Here is a 22,728-nt window from a genome sequence, read left to right as displayed (position 1 = left end):
CCTAAAACAAAACACAGCTGCATTTATTGTTTGCTTTTATGACTGTGTGGCCTTTTAAGAATACCCAAGGAATCACAGAATCTCGGGGCCACTTAGCTTCTGCCTGAATATCCCCTCTGGTTTCAATCAGTTGCCATGAAGCAAATAAACTGACAGGAAAACTGCTTCAGGCAGAATTTCAAACAAGGTCTATGGTTAGCTTCTTTAATCAATGAAAACAACTCTGCAGTAATTTTAAAGAACTTTTAAATGTAACCTATCAAATTCCCATCAGACTAATAGGAAAGCAAACTATCAAGCCCTTTTGTCAAATGTATAATGAAACAAATTTTCAGGAGTCTCAAAGAACCCATTATTTTGAGAAAAATTGTGTAATTACTGCGGCAGGTTTGGGTCTTCCCTGCGTGCTATGGGGAGCCTAACGTAAGGTACTCTGTTGTAACCCACATTCTAATCAGAGTCCCCTCAGCAATTCCACACTATAAGGAAAGAGATTATTGTGGAGAGCTCAGACAAACCCACTGATATTCAAAATAATTCTTTATTATTATGTTTCTTACATATTTCAATAATCTTATGTAATATGTGCATATCATTATATGTACTATGATATATAATATGTATATACATATATGTATACATACACTTCTTCAGTATTATTCAAAATAATACTGTAAACTCATTAATTTGTTTTAGGCCTATTTATGGACAAACAGGATTAAAAAAACACAACCCTGCAATGTTACTTTATGATAGTAAAGAAATTTTCTGCCATCATATGGTAAGATTGAGTTCTTCAAAAGGAAAGATAAAAACTGAACAGAGGAGGAGAGGGGGAAGATGGCGAAGAATAAGACACAGAGCTCACCTTCCTCCCCACAGATACATCAGAAATACATCTACACGTGGAACAACTCCTACAGAACACCTACTGAACGCTGGCAGAAGACCTCAGACCTCCCAAAAGGCAAGAAACTCCCCCACGTACCTGGGTAGGGCAAAAGAAAAAAGAAAAAACAGAGGCAAAAGAATAGGGACAGGACCTGCACCAGTGGGAGGGAGCTGTGAAGGAGGAAAGGTTTCCACACACTAGGAAGCCCCTTCACGGGTGGAGACTGCGGGTGGCAAAGTGGGAAGCTTTGGAGCCACGGAGGAGAGCACAGCAACAGGGGTGTGGAGGGCAAAGTGGAGCGATTCCCGCACAGAGGATCGGTGCCGACCGGCACTCACCAGCCTGAGAGGATTGTCTGCTCACCCGCCAGGACGGGCGGGGCTGTGAGCTGAGGCTCGGGCTTCGGAGGTCGGATCCCAGGGAGAGGACTGGGGTTGGCAGCGTGAACACAGCCTGAAGGGGGCTAGTGCGCCACGGCTAGCCGGGAGGGAGTCCGGGAAAAAGTCTGGGGCTGCCAAAGAGGAAAAAGATTTTTTCTTCCCTCTGTTTCCTGGTGTGCGAGGAGAGGGGATTAAGAGCGCTGCTTAAAGGAGCTCCAGAGACGGGCGCGAGCCGCGGCTATCAGCCCAGACCGCAGAGATGGGCATGAGACACTAAGGCAGCTGCTGCCGCCACCAAGAAGCCCGTGTGTGAGCACAGGTCACTCTCCACGCCCCCTTCCGGGGAGCCTGTGCAGCCCGCCACTGCCAGGGTCCCGGGATACAGGGAAAACTCCCCCGGGAGAACGCACAGCGCGCCTCAGGCTGGTGCAACGTCACGCCGACCTTTGCCACCGCAGGTTCGCCCTGCACTCTGTGCCCCTCCCTCCCCCCCTCCTCCGGCCTGAGTGAGCCAGAGCCCCCGAAGCAGCTGCTCCTTTAACCCCGTCCTGTCTGAGCGAAGAACAGACGCCCTCCGGTGACCAACACGCAGAGGCGGGTCCAAATCCAAAGTTGAGCCCCGGGAGCTGTGCGAACAAAGAAGAGAAAGGGAAATCTCTCCCAGCAGCTTCAGGGGCAGCAGATTAAATCTCCACAGTCAACGTGATGTACCCTGCATCGGTGGAATACCTGAATAGACAACGAATCATCCCAAATTGAGGAGGTGGACTTTGAGAGCAAGATATATTATTTTTTCCCCTTCTCCTCTTTTTGTGAGTGTGTATGTGTATGCTTCTGTGTGAGATTTTGTCTGTATAGCTTGGCTTTCACCATTTGTCCTAGGGTTCTGTCTGCCCGTTTTTTTTGTTTTCTACTTAAAAAAATTATTTTTCTTAATAATTATTTTTTATTTTAATAACATTTATTTTATCTCACTTTATTTTATTTTATCCTCTTTCTTTCTTTCTTTCTACTTTTTCTCCCTTTTATTCTGAGCTGTGTGGATGAAAGGCTCTTGGTGCTGCAGCCAGGAGTCAGTGCTGTGCCTCTGAGGTGGGAGAGCCAACTTCATGACACTGGTCCACAAGAGACCTCCCAGCTCCATGTAACATCAAACGGCGAAAATCTCCCAGAAATCTCCATCTCAACCCCAACACCCAGCTTCACTCAACGACCAGCAAGCTACAGTGCTGGACACCCTATGCCAAACAACTAGCAAGACAGGAACACAACCCCACCCATTAGCAGAGAGGCTGCCTAAAATCATAATAAGGCCACAGACACCCCAAAACACACCACCAGATGTGGACCTGCCCACCAGAAAGACAAGATCCAGCCTCATCCACCAGAACACAGGCACTAGTCCCCTCCACCAGGAAACCTACACAACCCACTGAACCAACTTTAGCCACTGGGGACAGACACCAAAAACAATGGGAACTACGAACCTGCAGCCTGCAAAAAGATCCTAAACACACTAAGATAAGCAAACTGAGAAGACAGAAAAACACAGAGCAGATGAAGGAGCAAGATAAAAACCCACCAGACCTAACAAATGAAGAGGAAACAGGCAGTCTACCTGAAAAAGACTTCAGAATAATGATAGTAAAGATGATCCAAAATCTTGGAAAGAGAATAGAGAAAATGCAAGAAACATTCAACAACGACCTCGAAGAACTAAAGAGGAAACAAGCAACGATGAACAACACAATAAATGAAATTAAAAATGCTCTAGAAGGGATCAATAGCAGAATAACTGAGGCACAAGAATGGATAAGTGACATGGAAGATAAAACAGTGGAAATAACTACTGCAGAGCAGAATAAAGAAAAAAGAATGAAAAGAAATGAGGACAGTCTCAGAGACCTCTGGGACAACATTAAATGAACCAACATTCGAATTATAGGGGTCCCAGAAGAAGAGAAAAAGGGACTGAGAAAATATTTGAAGAGATTATAGTTGAAAACTACCCTAATATGGGAAAGGAAATTGTTAATCAAGTCCGGGAAGCACAGAGAGTCCCATACAGGATAAATCCAAGGAGAAACATGCCAAGACACATATTAATCAAACTGTCAAAAATTAAATACAAAGAAAACATATTAAAAGCAGCAAGGGAAAAACAACAAATAACACACAAGGGAATCCCCATAAGGTTAACAGCTGATCTTTCAGCAGAAACTCTGCAAGCAAGAAGGGACTGTCAGGACATATTTAAAGCGATGAAGGAGAAAAACCTACAACCAAGATTACTCTACCCAGCAAGGATCTCATTCAGATTTGATGGAGAAATTAAAACCTTTACAGACAAGCAAAAGCTAGGGAGTTCAGCACCACCAAACCAGCTTTACAACAAATGCTAAAGGAACTTCTCTAGGCAAGAAACACAAGAGAAGGAAAAGACCTACAATAACAAACCCAAAACAATTAAGAAAATGGGAATAGGAACATACATATCGATAATTACCTTAAATGTAAATGGATTAAATGCTCCCACCAACAGACACAGACTGGCTGAATGCATACAAAAACAAGACCCATATATATGCTGTCTACAAGAGACCCACTTCAGACGTAGGGACACATACAGACTGAAAAGTGAGGGGATGGAAAAAGATATTCCATGCAAGTGGAAACCAAAAGAAAGCTGGAGTAGCAATTCTCATATCAGACAAAATAGACTTGAAAATAAAGACTATTGCAAGAGACAAATAAGGACACTACATAATGACCAAGAGATCGATCCAAGAAGAAGATATAACAATTGTAAATGTTTATGCACCCAACATAGGAGCACCTCAATACATAAGGCAAATACTAACAGCCATAAAAGGGGAAATCGACAGTAACACATTCATAGTACGGGACTTTAACACCCCACTTTCACCAATGGACAGATCATCCAAAATGAAAATAAATAAGGAAACACAAGCTTTAAATGATACATTAAACAAGATGGACTTAATTGATATTTATAGGACATTCCATCCAAAAACAACAGAATACACATTTTTCTCAAGTGCTCATGGAACATTCTCCAGGATAGATCATATCTTGGGGCACAAATCAAGCCTTGGTAAATTTAAGAAAATTGAAATTGTATCAAGTACCTTTTCCAACCACAACGCCATGAGACTAGATATCAATTACAGGAAAAGATCTGTAAAAAATACAAACACATGGAGGCTAAATAATACACTACTTAAGAACGAAGTGATCACTGAAGAAATCAAAGAGGAAATCAAAAAATACCTAGAAACAAATGACAACGGAGACACGACGACCCAAAACCTATGGGATGCAGCAAAAGCAGTCCTAAGAGGGAAGTTTATAGCAATACAATCCTACCTTAAGAAACAGGAAACATCTCAAATAAACAACCTAACCTTGCACCTAAAGCAATTAGAGAAAGAAGAACAAAAAAACCCCAAAGTTGGGCTTCCCTCTTGGTGCAGTGGTTGGGAGTCTGCCTGCTGACGCAGGGGACACAGGTTCATGCCCCAGTCCGGGAAGATCCCACATGCCACGGAGCGGCTGGGCCCTTGAGCCATGGCCACTGAGCCTGTGCATTCGGAGCCTGTCCTCCGCAGCGGGAGAGGCCACAGCAGTGACAGGCCCGCATACCGGAAAAAAAAAAAAAGAACAGAAAACATGACTGTAATAGTTCTTTAAACACAATCACAGTGCCAACACAGGACATTTGCCTTCCTTTTCCTCTAGGTTTACGCTCAACAATTCTTATACCTTTGTAAGAAGAGAATTGTTACCTGTAAAATAATAAGGTACGAGGCAGCAGTATCCAAATCCTGAGCCATCAAACATTCCTCAAACAAGTCCTTGGGGTTTCCAACGGCTGCAAAAAGGTAATTCCACAGGGCATATTCAGTCTTCCTGGCACAATGAACAACTGTCTGCAGGAAGAGTGGGAACTCGGTGATAAATTTTGCCACAGTGGGAAGCAGAGGGTCGGGAATGGGCTCCCGTGAGGTAGCTTCTTCTTCCAGCACTTCATGGAGCATGAGCTCCAGCACGTGAGGAAAGTAAGGTAACGCGGCACAGGACTGGGCTAAGAGCAAGGCTTGTTCCCCAAGGTTCCTCACCAGCAGCTGACGTAGAATGTGGTGGAGGTAGATCTGAGAGGTTCTCTCCACAACACAGAAAGGGAAGAGCACCTCTAGCTGTTCCCTAGCACTGTTCCGAGTATACAAGGAATCATACAGTACAGTGTCATTGACAGCACCAAGGACTAATGCATCTTCAAACAGAACAGCCAGGGGGTAGATATTTATGTGGAAAGGCAGCATGATCCGCTGGGACAAGAAGGAATGGGGCTTACGGTGATCCCTAGGGAAGAGAGGGAGCCAGACTTTCATCCCTGAACCTCCACAGCTCAGCCAGAGGGCCTCCAAAAGGTGACGCTTTTGTTTATTTGCTCGACACGTGGTCCAGACATTTTCAACAGACTGGGCTAGTACAACAGGAGGACAGAATGGCAGCTGGAGAACGAGAGACAGAAATCAGTTTTTCCCCTATTAAATTTGCAGATTCCTAAGTTTTCCTAGGTACTAGTTTCCCAAATCTTTCAAAATGACAGTATAAATTTTGGGGAAAATTAGGGGAATTTATTTAGAGTCAGAGTTAATAACAGTACCCTGACTTTCAAAGTATGTGTATTTAAATCTAAAAAAACCCCAAAAGAACACCCCCCCACCCCAAGGAACTTCACCAATTTATCCTGTTTTCCCATTAGAATTTGTAAATAATAATGCCTAAGCAGTAACATCCGGCATACAGAGCATTTTATTATCATTTTAGGATCTCATCTTCCACTCTTCACAAACAGTCTTGTACCCAGAGGCTTAAGACTTATTTTATGTACTTACTCACTTTCCAAATCACAAGATAATACTCTCCTCTTAAATTCTTTTATTCCTTCATCCTCCTCCCATACATTCTTAACGTTTTAAATGACTTGCACTTTACTCACAAGTTTCCTTTGGTTAGTGTTACTGTCCTTCTCCCGGATCTGAGGGCCTGATCTGTCCCTCTGCATCATGATGAGCTGTCCTGCAAGATTTAGCATAATGCTCTCTGCATCACGAGCCTGAAAGAAAAATAAATTGTATTTATAAAAATTAATAGGTATGTTTTCAGCATTTCCCCCGCCAATGCATAAGGTTTACAGTTTAAGCAAACAACAATATTGAGTGTGTACTATGTACAGTCATTCTGCTAGGCTCTGTGGAAGTACAACGAGCTGTCTGGCTAGGGTAGAACAAGCTTAACACAATGTAATTAATGAACAATGCAAGTGAACATAAAATTGAGGGCAGAGCTGAATTATCCTGGAAAAACTAAAAGACCTTCAGAAGTTCATAAAAATGAGACATCGCTTCAGTGACCTGGCCGGCACAGCTAGACAGGGCTTAAAGGATGAGGTGGGACTTGAAAGGTGAGGTTAACCTACACGGGTGGGAGAAAAAGCGTTGGTACTTTAGTTGAAGAATGCAATATAAATGACACAGAGGTAGGATAAAATAGTTCTACTGGGAAAGTGAGAACAATCTGGCTAAATTAGGGATGTTATGAGAAAAAATGCTGATGGTAACAGACCTTCAAAGAGGGCTTGGAAAGTCAGGTAAAAATATAGCAGGAAAAAAGCCACCATGTATGGTCCTTGAATAAGGGAGTTATTAAAAATTCTGAGTTATTCAGGATGGATTACTGAGGAGAGGAAGATATCATGGGTGGTGACTTCAAGAATGAAGGAAATAGTCTGCCTTTTTATTAAGGAAAATTTCAATCAAACCCCAAAGTAGAGAACCTAGTATAATGATTTTCACTGAACCCTATCACCCAGCTTTAAGTTTCAGGAGCACTGTTTTAAAATGAATCTCAGACATCAAGTCATTTTCACTTGTAAAGAGGAAAAAGCATTTTGATTAAAACAAAACAAAACAAAAACTTACTTATATTCTAGACATGAAGGGTAGGAAAAGAAAGCTGAATCAAAGATGATTTCAGGGAACTGAATCTTGGCGAGATGCTAGAGAAGTTGCAGTTGTCACTGATACAAGTTAGGAGGAGAAAATAGTTTAGGGAAGGGAAACTGAAGAGTTTCCTTCTATTGCCCATTTTAAATTAGAAAGAATCTTAAGACTTTCAAGTAAAAACGTTGTGAGAGATGACTTAACTGGAGATGAATACCAGAATCATAACCATAAAGGCAAACCTGGTAAGCTGAAGGAAACAGATGAGTTTTCTGAGGCAAAGTATATGGGAGGCAAAAGAGCAGAGGGCCACTGTCTAAGCTTTTGAAGGCAAGAAGAGAAATCAAGCATGATGTCACAGACCAGAGAAGGAAAGAGTTTTAAGAAGGAAAGGATGATTATTCAGAAGACATGGATTATGTCCCAGCTTTGACTCTTGCTGGCTGGATGAATTTAAGCTGCCGATATCATTTAGGGTTTGGTAAAGAAAACAACGTCACCCTATGTATTCTACTTGCAAAAAATATTCAGATACATGAAATGCTCTTTTGCACTGCTCTAAGACACAAGGGATTGTGTATAAAGAAATGGCAAAAGGGTACAGAATACTCACAGGCTTTGTTATTCTTTTTTGCTTTAGATCATATCCAGGTAGGTAGTAAGCATGATATGAACTGCTGTTAATTTACAAAGTAGGAATTTAAAAAATAACCCTACAAAATCTCCAAGCAACTGTCACAAAACTCAAGAATTTTATTTGGAAAGAAATCTTCATTTCCCCACTTAGCACATAATGACATGAAAACTAAAAATTGAACATCTGTCCTAACACACGAGAAAAAGCAAATAACTTGGAGGTAAGAGAAGGAAAAATGGAATTTAAAAGCTATGTGGGAATTATAAGCGCTAGAGAGTAGAGGAAAATGAATATGCAATGCCAAGAATCAAACAATATGACTGCTTGGGGACTGGCATAGGGACAAACTCCTCAAACACTTCAAAAGACCTAAAAAGCATTTACTGAAGTTCACTAAAATCTGATTAATGTTCATAATGACCACTTTTAAGTTTTAAGATGGTAAATTCACCACTACATTTTATACTACTTCATTTTTTAAAAAAGCAAAATTCTTTTTTTTCCTTCAGCTCTACATGCAGTCAACATTTTCTACTGATAATATTACAATACGTAAGAACCGGTGACCACGACAGCCCTCTCAGGCAACTTTAATGAACTTTTCAGAAACTGACTGTAACATACAAGCAGGGACTACATGTATCCTCAAAATCCTATATTTGAAGGAACCCAACATACCATCTCTTACCCTGAAAAATCCCTGGTAGATAATTTTCATTGGAAGCTTCAGAGACAAGGTGCTCACCTCTCTCCTGAGTGAAGGCCACCTTACTGTTGAACAGTTCTTACTGCTAGTTTTTTGTTGTTAAATCAAGACTTGCTTTGCTTTAAATCTTGGTCTTCCCTCCGTGCAAGATGTAATCAGTCTATTTCCTATTGTATTTCAACTTACTTCTTAATGTGCTCTTTACCAAGTTAAGTATCTCCTCTTTGTAAAGGGCCCTCTTAAAATGGGGCACCCAGTATTACTGATGCCACTGATTGCCTAATAGTAGTATCTAGGATATACAAGGAGTCCTTTTTTTTCTAATATGACAACTTCAAACATGATCAAAAGTATGTAAAATGTACAACAAACAGAGCCCCCTTATTCCCATCATCCAGATTCACAACTATCAAGGTTTGCTCCACCTATCCCTCTTTTCTTTTTACTTATTTTGCCAAAGCATTTTAAAAGATACCATGCCATTTTACCCCTATACATTTAATAGGCATCTCTAAAATATATGGATATTTGCTTATATAATCACAACGCCAATATCACATCTAAATGTAATAAAACTTACAACTATTCCTTAGTTCACATTTAAATACTGCAAATTGTTTCAACAGTGTCTTTTTATATATAGCCTATTTGAATCAAGATACAAATGAACTTACGCATGCATTTTGTTGTTATAGCTCGAAAGTCTTATTTAGAAGAATCTTTTCTTTTTTCCCCCACATTATTGACCTGCAGCTTTCCTATAAAATATTATTAAACTAAACCTCTTTCTCTGTATTTTCTGTGAATAGAAGATGACTCTAGAAGCTTGATTCAGATCAGGCTCAATGTTTTTGCTAGTAATTCTTCACGTGAACTTCAGGTTGCTTCACCCCAGGAAGCATGCCACATCTGGTTCTCCCACTTTTAGTGATGCTAAAATTGATTAATAAGGCTTGGGCATGACAACTTGATACCTTCATTGTAAACTTCCCATCAACCTTTCATTGGTTTCATCCAATGATCACTGCCTGAATCACTCATTTCTTCACGGGCTGCAAAATCGTGATTCTTAAATTCTTACATTCCTTCCATATCTTTTAGCTAGAGTTCTTCTGTAAAAGATAACTTCCCCTTATCAACTAGGACTATCTTGTTACATGAAATAGAGTTTGCAGAGAAAAATGGGACCTGTATTTTACAGGCACTCAGTGGAAGTGCCTTAATAGGAAGTAAAAGACAGACTGGGCAGACAGGGATGACAAATAAATCCGCACAGAACTTTCCTTTGAAAATGGGTTCCACATTGACATGAAGTTTGGAAACCAGTGGTATAATGGAAGGCGGCTTGGAATAGAAAGTTATAATACCTGGGTCCTGGTGACACTGCTACCTACACAGCTACTTTAACCAGAAGCTATGGGATTATCCCTTCTCTTTGTTCATAATTAACTAATCATGGAGTCCTCTATATGTCATATTCCTTCCACTTCTTTCCATCTTCTTTTCCCTACCCAAGTTTGGGCCACAGACACCATTCACCTAGATCATTACAATGGCCTTTCAGCTGCTCTCCCTACATCCAGTTGTGTCCCACTCTGTTTCATTTTCCTCCTTTGTAATGTTTTCTCTAACATTATAAAGCTTAGATCTAATAACATCCAGCTTAAAACACTTTAGACTTTCAGACAAACTCCAAAGTCCGTATTATCAATAAGACTCTCATCCTCTAATACTCTATGTTCCAGTCACTCTGAAATTACTTCCAATTCCCTGAAGGTGTCATGTTCTCTCTTATCTATGGGCCTTTGAATACCGTTCCCTCTGCCTGAAATTCCCCTTCTTTACTTAGATAACTGCCACTTGTTCTTCAGGTTTCAATTTAAATGATCTAGAAATCTTCTGTGATTGCTTAGACTACTCCAGGTTTTTGTTATACACAGTAAGCCATATTACTTTTTGGTATACACATCACAATTGTAATTAATTATGTATGTAATTATTTCTTTATAGTATGAGCAGAAACCATGTTTGTTTAGTTTGCCACTGTAACCCAGCAGCTTCATGCAAGGCAAATTCTAGACATTTAGTATGTATTTGCTGAACAATTAATAGTTCCTAAAATCAAATTAAAACACAAAAAACTGAAATGAAAACTCTAAAGAACTCTGATAATAGAATGGTACCTGCTGTGGCATTTTCAAGGTGATTCCATTCTCTGTACTCACTGATGTCAGAGTGACAGATACTACCAGGAAAGGGTGGGGAATGTAGCGTGACATGGAGACTTCCTGAAGAACTTGAATACCAGCAGTATTTGGACTGCAAAAAAGAGAAAGAAACCCATACACCTCAACAACAATGCTAATGAGGTTTTTTCCTTTTCCACTACTAATAGTATGAGATTTTATGTTTATGGGCCCAAATGCCTTCTACCTATCATTTTCTCCTCCCCAAGTATCCTTTAAACAGCAGACCAACAAGGTTGTGGCACCCAAGAACACATCTGGAAATGAGGGAGGGAAAAAAAGGCAGTAAGATGTAGAAAGGAAGAAATAAACTGGGAAGAAGCTATAGGAATAGCTTAGTCAGTTGAGAAATAGTTGGTTGAGAAAGACATGCGTTCCGAGGCTAGTAGATTTGTTAATTTTTATTTTTATATTACTCCTCAATTATAAGCTACTTCAGCAAATATGCACTTCATAGCTGTTTAAAAAAAGAAACAAAAACTATTTGAGAACAAAATAAAACTCAAGAAGAATGGTCTAAATGCCGCAAGCCAGCCAGATGCCAAGAATATAGGCAACACGCAGCTCCAACAGGTCTGACAGTTTTTCCTTTCCCAGACTACAGCCATCTAGCTCAGTTAAAATATTAATGAGTCTTCTAAGGTCATGCTTCCTAAGGCCTTAAAGCTGTAAACTCCTACAAATTTCCCCAAGTTTCTAGAACACCAGGATAGTTAGTAACCACTTGTTTTCAAGATTGTGAAAAAAAAATTAGTATTTAAAGCTTTACCCCATCCCGAACTGGATTTTTCTCAAATGAGTCCAGTAAGATTAGCTGAAGAACTTGGTACAGGCTCTTTAATTATTTTGGTAGCTAAAAAATAACTACTATATGAATATCACTAATTAAAATTCCTTGCTTTTTTAACTCCTAAAACAAAGGAAACTAAATATAAAATCAGAATAACTGTTTTGAGAAATAAAAACTACAGAGGAAACATGATAAATAGGAGCAAAAAGTGACCTGTCATACGTTATATACTTACCCATCAGATTTCCTTTCAATACTGTAAAGGCATATTGAACAGTCTGCTCTAAATACTATTACCATGTCCCGGAAGACACTAAGCAGTAATGTTTCTGCTTGTGTTTTGGTGACATGAGCAAAAGCATTGTCCAGATTTGACGTTCTCAAGTATACTCTGAGCTATAGAAAACAAAAATAAAGAAAACTGTAAAAACAAGATACCTACCATGGATGACTAAATACCTTAGACATGCTGTTTTATTATCTACTGACTTTTTCAAGTAAGAGGAGTTAAAGACTAATCTGAGCATTAATAAAAAATGGATGTTTATATTTTGACAGGGTAGGCTCATTCTACAAATAACTAAAAGATGAAGTGATCAAAACTGTGATGTACTCTTACGAGATACTCCTTTTAGACCTGCGCATTTAGACCTGATACAGGGAGATCAGTAGTTTCTCAAAAAATAAATATAGAAATAAGTAAGTTAATAAATCTCTAAGGACAGCTATCTTTATAAACTTCTCAACTTTTAACTATTTTTTATTATTTACAAACTTTATAGAGAATGTCTAATGGCTAAAATCCTTAGAAAAAGTTATCACAGAAATCCTGATTATCCTTTTAAATTTTTAAGTAACCTGAAATGAAAATCCCATTTGTTAAAAATGCCAAATTCTTGATTAAAAAGTAAAACGTTTTGTTCATTTTCAATAGGTTATTTTTATATAAAAACCAAACTGTGCTTAATATCTTTAAAATGTAAAAATCTTGTTATTTCTGAGAAAACAAAAACATACCTCCTCTTGATGATCACTTATGTTATAGCATGCAAGGACAATAAAATCATTCCACCAGGCTAAGCCACCTGTCACAATCATATTTTGCTCCTTAAAAGAAAATATAAAAAACATATTTACATTTATTCCTGCCAGTAACAGACTTGTAAAATATTCCTAATCAGACAATGAAAGCTCTAATTATTTCTGCTCTACTCTCTTCCCGCCCCCCTCAACAATAAGTATTACTCTAGGGCCTTTATTAATAATGATTCACATCCTACTTTGAAAGAAATAAATATTTCTGTAAGACATAAAATACATCATTCAAAATAACTGGGTACCATGTAGCATCATTATTCCACATTCAACAGACCTTGGTTTAAATTCTGGGTTTATCATTTATCAGCTGCTTGACTCTGAATCCTAGTTTCTCTTTTATAAAATGGTGAGTAACAATAGTGCTCTCATTGGGTTGTTATGAAGAACAATGAGATAACATATGTGGAAGTGCCTGGTACACGGTAGGCACCTATTAAATGTTAACTTCCTTCTTTTCCTCCTATTTGATTCTTGCAAAATCCAACTGCATATGTTTGTATGCTACCCAAATATTTATGTCATACACAGACAAGCAGGAAATGATCTCAAATTTTGTGGAGATTTATTCCGATCATATCTGATGAACTCTACCTGGAATGTAAGAGTAAATCCTCAAGTTACAGGATTATAGTGTCTGATCTTAACAAGAATTAGAAACAAACCAACTATCTCAATACAAAATCTTTTATCAAATATCAAGTACTTCATCAGAACTGACCCTTAGTATAATCCAGTGTCACTTTTTAATATTTGATTTTACTTTTTAATAAGTAAACAGTGGTTTACTTTATACTTATTTCATATTGTAGTTCTCTCATACTTTGAGAAATAGGTTTTTAATTTCAAAAAGACTAACCTGGGTAATGTTTCCAAAAAGCTTCCATTTTTTGGTGAGTAAAGAGTAATGTGCAAAACCAAACTTGCCAACCACAGCAATATTCTGTCCAAGCTTATCAATAGCTGAAAACTGATTAAAAAAAAAAAATTAAGAGCGCTTCCTTGAGTTTTTTAATTAGGCGTAAAGAGCTGAGGATTATGTCAGGCAAGCAGACTATTAATAAACATTTGCTAAGAGAATTAAATGTACAATGCTAAATTCAAAAATCTTAACATTTATACATGTTACATTTGACCAAATTATAGTTACACTAACAATGTACAAGGAAGCAAGTACTGAAATTTTACTTTTATCAGTGCACCCACTGAAAGGCTCAATTCCCAGAATACCTCTTGCAGCAAATGCTATCCAATGAAAGTTAACACCAACAAAGTAACAAATAACTCACCCGTATAGGCCAATTGCTCTCTAGATAGGTGCTGGAAATCTATAGAAAATAACACATCAGTTTGGTAAGACTTCTGAAATATATTTTAAAGTAAAGCAAGTAAAAGCATTAACATCATGAGATTAATTTTATTGTAATGTTTAACGTGCTCCCAAATAGGGCTTCCCTGGTGGCGCAGTGGTTAAGAATCTGCCTGCCAATGCAGGGGACACAGGTTTGAGCCCTGGTCTGGGAAGATCCCACATGCCGCGGAACAACTAAGCCTGTGCGCCACAACTACTGAACCTGTGCTCTAGAGCCTGCGAGCCACAACTACTGAGCCCACGTGCTGCAATTACTGAAGACCGCGCGCCTAGGGCCCGTGCTCCACAACAAGAGAAGTCACCGCAATGAGAAGCCTGTGTACCGCAACAAAGAGTAGCCCCCACTCACTGCAACTAGAGAAAGCCCGCAAGCAGCAACGAAGACCCAACACAGCCAAAAATAAAATAAATTGTTTTTTAAAAAGTGCTCCCAAATAATGAGTATTACACTAGCAGCCAATATTTCACAACTCCTGTCTTAACCATTTCATTATATGTTTCTAGACATCAGGCTTTCCTCTTTTTTCTCTACACTGTTTTTATTTGATTTAAATTAAATATTGAACACTCAATAAATACAGAATGACAAAAGATATTTAGAGAAGCATCTACTAAGGCAGCCAAGAATTGTGTAGATGGAACAGTTTGGGTCCGCTGATATGAACCATCCCAAAAAACCCTTATCTAATAAAATCAGAGCCTCAGCAAGAGTTTTGTTTATGTTTTTTTAGTAGAACTCTCTTTTATTATTTTTACATTTTCTAATAAAAAAGCAATGCATGCTTATAAAATTTAAACAGTATAAAAGTACACAAAATACAAAGTGAAATTCTTCTGTTATATCATTGCTATCTCTAAACAAACAGCCATATATATATAAAAGTGTGTATAAGCTACTGCTTTTTACTGGGGCGTTCAACTTATTCACCTACAAGTACTTTTAATATATTACAGATATTAACTCTTTATCTGCAATATAAGCAATAAATATATCTTTCCATGTCGTCTGTCTTACATCTTTGTACACAGTGTCTTTGTGTCACTCTGAGAATTTTAAACTTAAAAAATCCTCTGTGAGGTATCAATGTAGCTTAAGTCTAGCTTTACTGAGACTGTGATCTATTAGCCTGCTGAGTAAATAGTTTTCATGAGCACATGGTGAATGCAATGTGAAAATTAACAGAACAACAGAATAAAGGAAAAATCTTCTGTTCCTGGAATAAGAGAACCTTCAATTTAATTTAGTTTCCGTTTACTCAAAGAAAAATGATTACGTATTTAAAAAGAGAAAGTCAAATTAAAAAGCCAAGTAAATGCAATCAAATCCAATAAGATTCTTTGTGTAATGTGAAGACAAAGCAAAAATCAAGTGAAAACATCTGTATTAACCTTGATAAAATTTATTTATAAAACTATTTTTGTTAGACTTCACTTATTATCCAGTAAGTCAACCTAAAATCTAAGTAAATTAACAGCTTTTGGTACATTAGGAAGTTCTTAACCCCAGTGCTGGTTTGTGGAAGCCTACCTTACAGAATTAAAAATAACTGTGTCAGGATAGATACGCTTGAAGAATGCTTAACTTGTATCTTAACAGATATGCTGTACTATTCAGGCCAACCAGTAAAATTTACTATGATGGGTGGAATTAGTTCAGAATAATGATAATCTGAGGTAATGATCAGGTGGCGAAGTAAAATTTGAAAGTAGTTTTGTAGGACACTGTAAGTGAAATTCTTTTTTTGGATGAAGAAAATAAAAATAGTCACTTGAAGAAGGATGTTCCTGGAGCACAACTGAGCTAGCCATCCATGACACTAAACACCCCACCCCCGACTTTCCCCAAACCTTAGTGTTTCATAAGTATTTGTGAGATGTGTGGGCAGGTAAAGTGGGAAGTGAGATCTCACTGCCAAAGTGGACTCCAACATGAAGAGTTTCTAATCATGGGAACCAAGGTTAACTTATCATACGATCACATTCTGATGACTATCTCTAGGAGAAAACAAATTCTTTTACCCTCCAAAAGTATATGAGATGCCACAAATGGTTTACTTTCAAAACTTAAAATGAAGCTTTATTTCTCATATGGTTTTGTGTCTTGAAGATGCTATGAAATAAGAACAAAAACTTGGTTTTGCCCCAGGAGATGTATATGTTACCTGAACTTTGAGTTCCACTCCTAATACTGAGAACAGGAAATGGCAGAAGTAAGAAAAGAGGTGGCTAATGAATAATGAAGAAACTCAGGTTAGGAATGCATAGTCAGGGCACAAAAGTCATGTCATACCACTGGGAAACTCAGTGCTAAGGTACAGAATCTCTACTCTGAACATCTTAGGATTTTTCAGTCTCTTGGAGAACCTAAATCTACCTTTTTTCCCTTGAAGTCATTCTGCTAAAACCATGTCTCCTACCTAGCCTACTTTCTTCTGTAACTGGTGAGACTGTGAGGGCCATCACCCTAGGAGATATGATCTGTGCCAAATACCCAGAACATTTGATACACGTTGTAGGAATGAGAGCAAATCATTTATAAATGAAATAGCCTTTACAATCCTCTTTGTTGACCTCTCTAACATAGTGCCTGATACATTACCCTGCTTCCGACAAGTATGTATTTGTGTTATTTTTGTTAAAGGAGAAAACATGGTTAACACAGAATCTTCTGACCAGGAAACTAACGAGTGTAAGGTAGAAGGCTTAAACAAACAAAAAAAATCCAGTAGTCTAGATGAGGAACAGACAGAGCAGAATTAGTTGGAGCTCATGTGATGAACTCTAAGCTGTACAAGAAGCATACAAAGTATAAACCACACAAACAAAGCCATTGTGATGGAGGATGCGGGCACTTATCCTAGACAAGAGCATATGTTGAAGGGGGAATTAAACAGGCACCCACATTTCTTCAGGGAATACTTACTAATGGCTAAAATGTCTGGAAGTTAAAAGCATTAACATTATATGGACACTGTAAACCACACTACCAAACGAACACCACCACAATGCTGCACTGACTCTTGTGGCTGGAGTGCCAGCAAACAAAGCATAGGGCAACTCCAAGTAAAAAGAATGTCAAATAGGCACATTCTCAGTTTTAGATCAAGGTCAGCAGTATATTATATGCTTCAACATTTAGTACCTAGGTTTTAAAACAGGTTTGATTATTACTTTAATTTATATCATGGTAAGGATAGAGTCTGCCACTATTCTGCTGTGTGACCTTGGGCAAGTCACCTAACTTCCCTGAGCCTCAATTTCCTCATGTATAAAACCTAGTTGGACTACATGATTGCTAAGGTCCTTCCAGCTCTAAAAATTCTATGAGTCCATTATAACTTAATTTGGGGGGAGTACAACTCTAGCATTATTTTTATTAGTTTTAAGGAAACTGAAAAAATTACGTAAAGCTAGACTTAAACAAGTTTATCTTTCTAAATATTTTAGATACCTAAAGAACAGGATGACAGAAGAATCTTGCTAGTATCTACTTTGCCTGAAGTTGTAAAATCAGTGTTATATGCTTCTAATATGGGATACTTTATAGATGGCTATGAATCACAGAATCACTGAATTTTTGAGCTGGAAGGAAATTCAATTTTTGTTATTGCCTGATGGATTTTTGAGTTCCAGACCTACCTTCTTTGATCCTCTGCTCTACTTGGCTCTCTGGCAACACAGACCTGGCTAGGCAGAACTGGCATTGATGCTAGGTCAGTGTAGAATGAATAGTTCAAAGTATGGGGAAATGAAAATAGCAGAGAAATGGCTATAGGAGAGAAGGGAGCAGTGGAAAATTTTAGTCAAGGAAGTAGCTGATGCAGTTTTATTTAATAACTGTTACTAATTATAAAATGGTATGCACATTGTTTTGATTTTATGAATTTCTTAATGTAAGTTAAATACATTTTCTTTTAGTGTATACCACATGTCAATGTAGGAGATATTCCTCCTTCAATTTTTCACACAATGACCATTCTTATGTCTCTCATTATCTCCTCTCAAAGTCAACCGAAAATAACATGGGAGCTGAAGTAAGCTAGTAAGGTAAAAGTACAGAATGTAGAAGTAAGACAAAGAATTGTGGAAATAGAAAATGACTAAAAGAAACTAATCCAAGAGTAGGCTCTGATGTACCTAAGACACTCTGGCATGAAAAGTGGGAAGAAAACACTCAGGACTTTGAAATGTGTGTGAAAGTTTCTTTCAAGAAACTTCAATTTACTGATTTACCCAAATTAATTTTATTTGGTATCGAAACTCAGAATTAATTTCTATATTAAATGTCAATGTATCAGAATTACTAAAAGAAACTGCTAATTTAATAATAATCTGGTACAAGATTGAGTAATAATAAAATTATTAACACTAAGGTTCTAGACTAATCAGAAGTCTGCAATTTGGGTCCAAAGTCAGGCAATTAACCTCAATGTGTCCCCATTAGGACTACAAGGTCAGCTGCACAAGGTACTAATCAATATTGTCACTTTTCATTAAATTACTACACTTTAGCCTATGCAAATCCAGAGCTAAATTTATACCAAAAATAGGCTGGAAGTAAAATAAACAGTCTTGCACAATAAGAGGACAAAGCATAAACTTCTAGTTTTTTTTAACTATTCACTTACTAATGGACTTAAAGTAGGTGGGCATACAATCTACATCAGGTGGAAAGAAAGGAGAAGACAAGAGGACAAGAGCACAGAACAGCAGAAGAGAGACATGACAGTCAAGAAGTTTACAAAGTTTCTCAGTTTTCTAAAGCAACAAATGAAATACTTAAATATGTGCTTCAGGGTGCTATCTTACCAAGGACTAAGTCCACAGTCAACAGCATCTGAAGACTTACCTGCACTACATGCCAATGCCGATGACCAAGTAAAGTGCTTAAACTCTGAGACTCTAAACTGCCATCTGCAAACGGGCTCTTTTCCTGACTGGGCTTATGATCAGAGTGTGCCGAAGTACTCCTGGGATTCTGGGTTTGTGAGGCCTCTCCACAGTTCAAGTACAATCGATCTTCCCCCTGAAGCAACACTTGCTCTTGGTTACTCTAGATGAGGGAAAAAGGAAGCAGAGGGGAGGGAAGCAAATAAAAACAAGTTAGTATAAGGTAGGGGAAAGTAAGTAATACATTAATTCACTTTTATTGTTGGAAATGTACCACACATCTCAATGCTGATTTTCCTCACAGAGGACAAGACTACCTAATAATCTCACACACTGTTATATTTAACAGACAACATTTTAATGATTACTTCCCAGTGTAAATAAAATCTTTGTTAAAGTCTGTTTTATCATACAGATTCCAAAACATGCCCAGGGCAGTGCTATGAGAGATTTTCCACCTGAAAACTGAATAAGACTATTCAATGTCTACAGTTTACAAACTAGTTTCATATAAGATACCTCATGAATGGTAGTAAGAAAACATGTCTGGTCAAACTGTTTGTGTGTATACGCTCATCCGTGTGCCCACGTGGTAAGAAGAGGGAGTGGATTACGAACAGGGATAACTGGATACAGGAGGATCTTTTAAATCATGGGGAGGAGGAAGAGTAGCCTACATCTGTGGTCCTGGTTCAGAACAATTCAATAATTGCTTGGTGACAGCCTGGTTAGTACCAAGGAGTGTACCAGGTTCTGAGGATGTTTAGACAAAAATATAGTTTCAACTCTCTGTGATTATGCCCTGGTTTTTAATTAAAGGCGAGTGTTTTCAAATGTGGGCAGATTATTCACTCACTCTTTAAATTAGATCAGCACTCCAGCCACTCACCTTCCCATTGTAGTCCAAATGTTGTCTTGATATAAAACTCGGAGTGCTTTTAAATTATTTATTTGGGATGTGCAAGCAGAGGAGAAATCCTCTACTCTTGTTTTTCTTATTATTCAGCTATAGTAATGAGGTCTGAGATCCAGGGTATTTTCATTCTTCCTCAATGTGTTATAAATTTTAATTAGAAATTGGTTGCACCAAATATTTAAAAACCCATTGGTGGTAGATACTAAGATATGCACCCCTATCATATAACATATCACTGTTACTATATATCAACAATATATCATATTAATATCTTATTTCAGACTGATAAAACATGAGTTTATGTTATAATTTGGGGCAGTGTTTCCCAAAGCAGGATTCTAGGCTTATTTTCTTCTAGGCATTCCTTAAAAATTCATAGTTAAATAAGCTTGGGAAACAATGCTTTTTATATACCAACTCCTGGACTTTCATGATGCACATCAGCATATTAAAGACTTGAGTCCTATGTTAAAGAAATCTCTACAGCTTTGTTTAACTCCTTTATTTCACACTTAAGAGACAACAGAAATTCTTCTTGTCCTACGTAATTGCTCTTGATATTTCTCACAAGTAGTGCCTGGTGGAACATACTTTGAGAAATGCTATTCAGACAAAGACTAAATTTTACTCAGGTTACTCAAATGAATCTGTAAACACTGCTTTTCCTCAAATTGCTTGTGATCCTATTAAAAAAAGAAAAAAAAAAGCATGGGACTCCCCCGGCGGTCCAGTGGTTAAGACTCCACGCTCCCACTGCAGGGGGCGCAGGTTCAATTCCTAGTTGGGGAACTAAGATCCTGCATGCCACAAGGCCAAAAAAAAGCAAAACCTGCTCAGAAATAAAATTGTCATAAGGAAGAGTCATATTCAAATATGAAAGCCACTAAAAAAAACTAACGGAGTTTTAATTAAATAAACTTACCATACAAGGGTTTACGGTGAGTGCACTCTTGAGAAACTGAAACAGTAGAATGCTAGGCTGTTTAACTATGCTCTTGGAGTCAGACTCATTTTCAGTATTTTGAGAACCAAATCCACTGATTACCCATAGGTGATAGCCTTCGGCACCCCAGCTCTTGGAGAGAGGAGGGGGAAAGAAGAAGGGAGTCAGGGAAAGAAAATCAAAGCAATAAAAAGTTTGTTATTTTTTCCCGGTTTGAAATATTCAAATTCTGAAATAACCAACAACAGCATTATTAATGACTTCTGAAGGCTGGAGAAACCATGACAAACAACACAGACAAGAATTATACCTACATCTACTACATCTTAGATCTCCAGTAGAAACCATCACTGCTCTCCACTTAGAAGAGTGAAAACACTACACACCAATCTTAGCTCCAAAACCTAAGAAATGCCTACTGCTCTCTGTAACTTCACCATTAATTTAACTGCCTCTCAAATACAAAGAAATTCCTTACAGAGAGAAGACCCATGTTACATAGCTGAAGCTTTACAAAGAAGCACCCAAACAGATGCAGTTTTGTACAGAACAAAGAACACTGGATTGGAGGCTATGAGACTAGGGTTTTGCACTCCAGCTTGGCTACCATTTTGTTGTACAACCTTGGCCAAGCTGTTTGGTTTCTTGGGGTATAAGTTTCTTCCTCTGTAAAATGAGAGGGTTCAAATAAATTCTCCAGGCCCAGTTCATTTCAATATTCTATTAACGAGATTCCATGAGAGTTAAAAAAAAAAAATTTTTTTTAACATTAGTAATTCCCAATCTGCAAGGCCAAGAAAATACTAATGCGGGGAGAAGAGGTCCATGAATTGTTCCAAAATTTCAGAAGTTGAATAGAACTTTTGCTTTCCCATGAAAAGTTTTGGTTGCATAAGTTAACTAAAATGCTTAGATTCTTAGCTGTGATTAAAATATTAACTTAGTGAGGCAGGTAACACTGGTTGCTGCATGGCATTCATAAGCACTGATTGGCAGTCAGAGAAATGGTGTTTGAAAACTTATTTTAAAATATGGAGGTGAGGAGAGCCATCAAATGGGATCCTTGGTGGTGAAAGGTTGGGAACCCCTACTGAAGGCAACCATGGTGGTCTTAATTCTTCGAGAAACCCATGATCAGAAAATGCCTTCCTCTGTGGAGCAGCAGAGAAAGGTAGTGATAAGCCTCACAGCCACTAATTCCTCAAAGATGGTACACAGAGGGCTATAGAAAGAAAATGTTTGTATGTAAAGACAGGGGTTACACCTCACTGCTTTCTACAGAAACTCTTGAAAATTGATAGTAAAAATATTGTTACAACAGGGACTACAATTCTTTTGACATACATCTATGGAAAAAATTTTAAATATGCTCAAATAACGTACAAGCACATGTCTTCCAGGAAGAAGACCCAATGAGCATTTCACATTATGTTAAAAGAAAGGAGGCCATGGGAAGTGGGTGCTATTGAGTCCCATAAGAAATGTAGGTATGCTTTGGAAAAACAAAGGCCTGATTTCAACAGTTAGTATGTTCACAGAGATGACAGGGCTTGCTGGACACATCTAAACAAAACCAAAATCAAATACTGAAAACTGGGCAGCCTCCTGATTTTTAAAGATAATACTTTTATCAAAGCAAGAACTGTATAAGAGTCTGCTGAGACTAGAATAGCTTTGTAATTTTATCAGATCAACATGAGAGAAGAAGAAAAAACCAAGTTTTTCACACTGTATCAATATTTTATAGAAAGAACTTACCATAGAGTTGATCTTAAGGGGATCTTTTTTGGTACCATCAGACCTATAACTGAAACACAATAGAAACTTAATTA

The 22,728-nt window shown here is 38.0% G+C and overlaps 1 protein-coding gene across 1 annotated transcript in view; it reads right to left on the bottom strand.

Moving 5' to 3' along the window:
• The window catches only part of RIC1 (RIC1 homolog, RAB6A GEF complex partner 1), a gene marked incomplete at its 5' end in the record, with an annotated part of 101,007 nt that overhangs the window by 10,554 nt on the left and 67,725 nt on the right, over positions 1-22,728 (bottom strand). The window contains 10 exons of the mRNA XM_082656894.1: positions 5,079-5,807; positions 6,299-6,415; positions 10,828-10,963; positions 11,916-12,076; positions 12,698-12,787; positions 13,635-13,745; positions 14,065-14,103; positions 18,997-19,200; positions 20,876-21,028; positions 22,655-22,703. Of these exons, the coding sequence (XP_082513020.1) occupies positions 5,079-5,807; positions 6,299-6,415; positions 10,828-10,963; positions 11,916-12,076; positions 12,698-12,787; positions 13,635-13,745; positions 14,065-14,103; positions 18,997-19,200; positions 20,876-21,028; positions 22,655-22,703 (1,789 nt within the window). The remainder of the gene's footprint in view (positions 1-5,078; positions 5,808-6,298; positions 6,416-10,827; positions 10,964-11,915; positions 12,077-12,697; positions 12,788-13,634; positions 13,746-14,064; positions 14,104-18,996; positions 19,201-20,875; positions 21,029-22,654; positions 22,704-22,728) is intronic.

This window comes from Grampus griseus, assembly GCF_964374135.1.
Source record: "Grampus griseus genome assembly, chromosome: 6".
In the NCBI taxonomy this organism is placed as follows: domain Eukaryota; kingdom Metazoa; phylum Chordata; class Mammalia; order Artiodactyla; family Delphinidae; genus Grampus; species Grampus griseus.
Note: the sequence above shows the minus strand (reverse complement) of the source record. Positions and strands in the feature narration are given on the sequence as shown.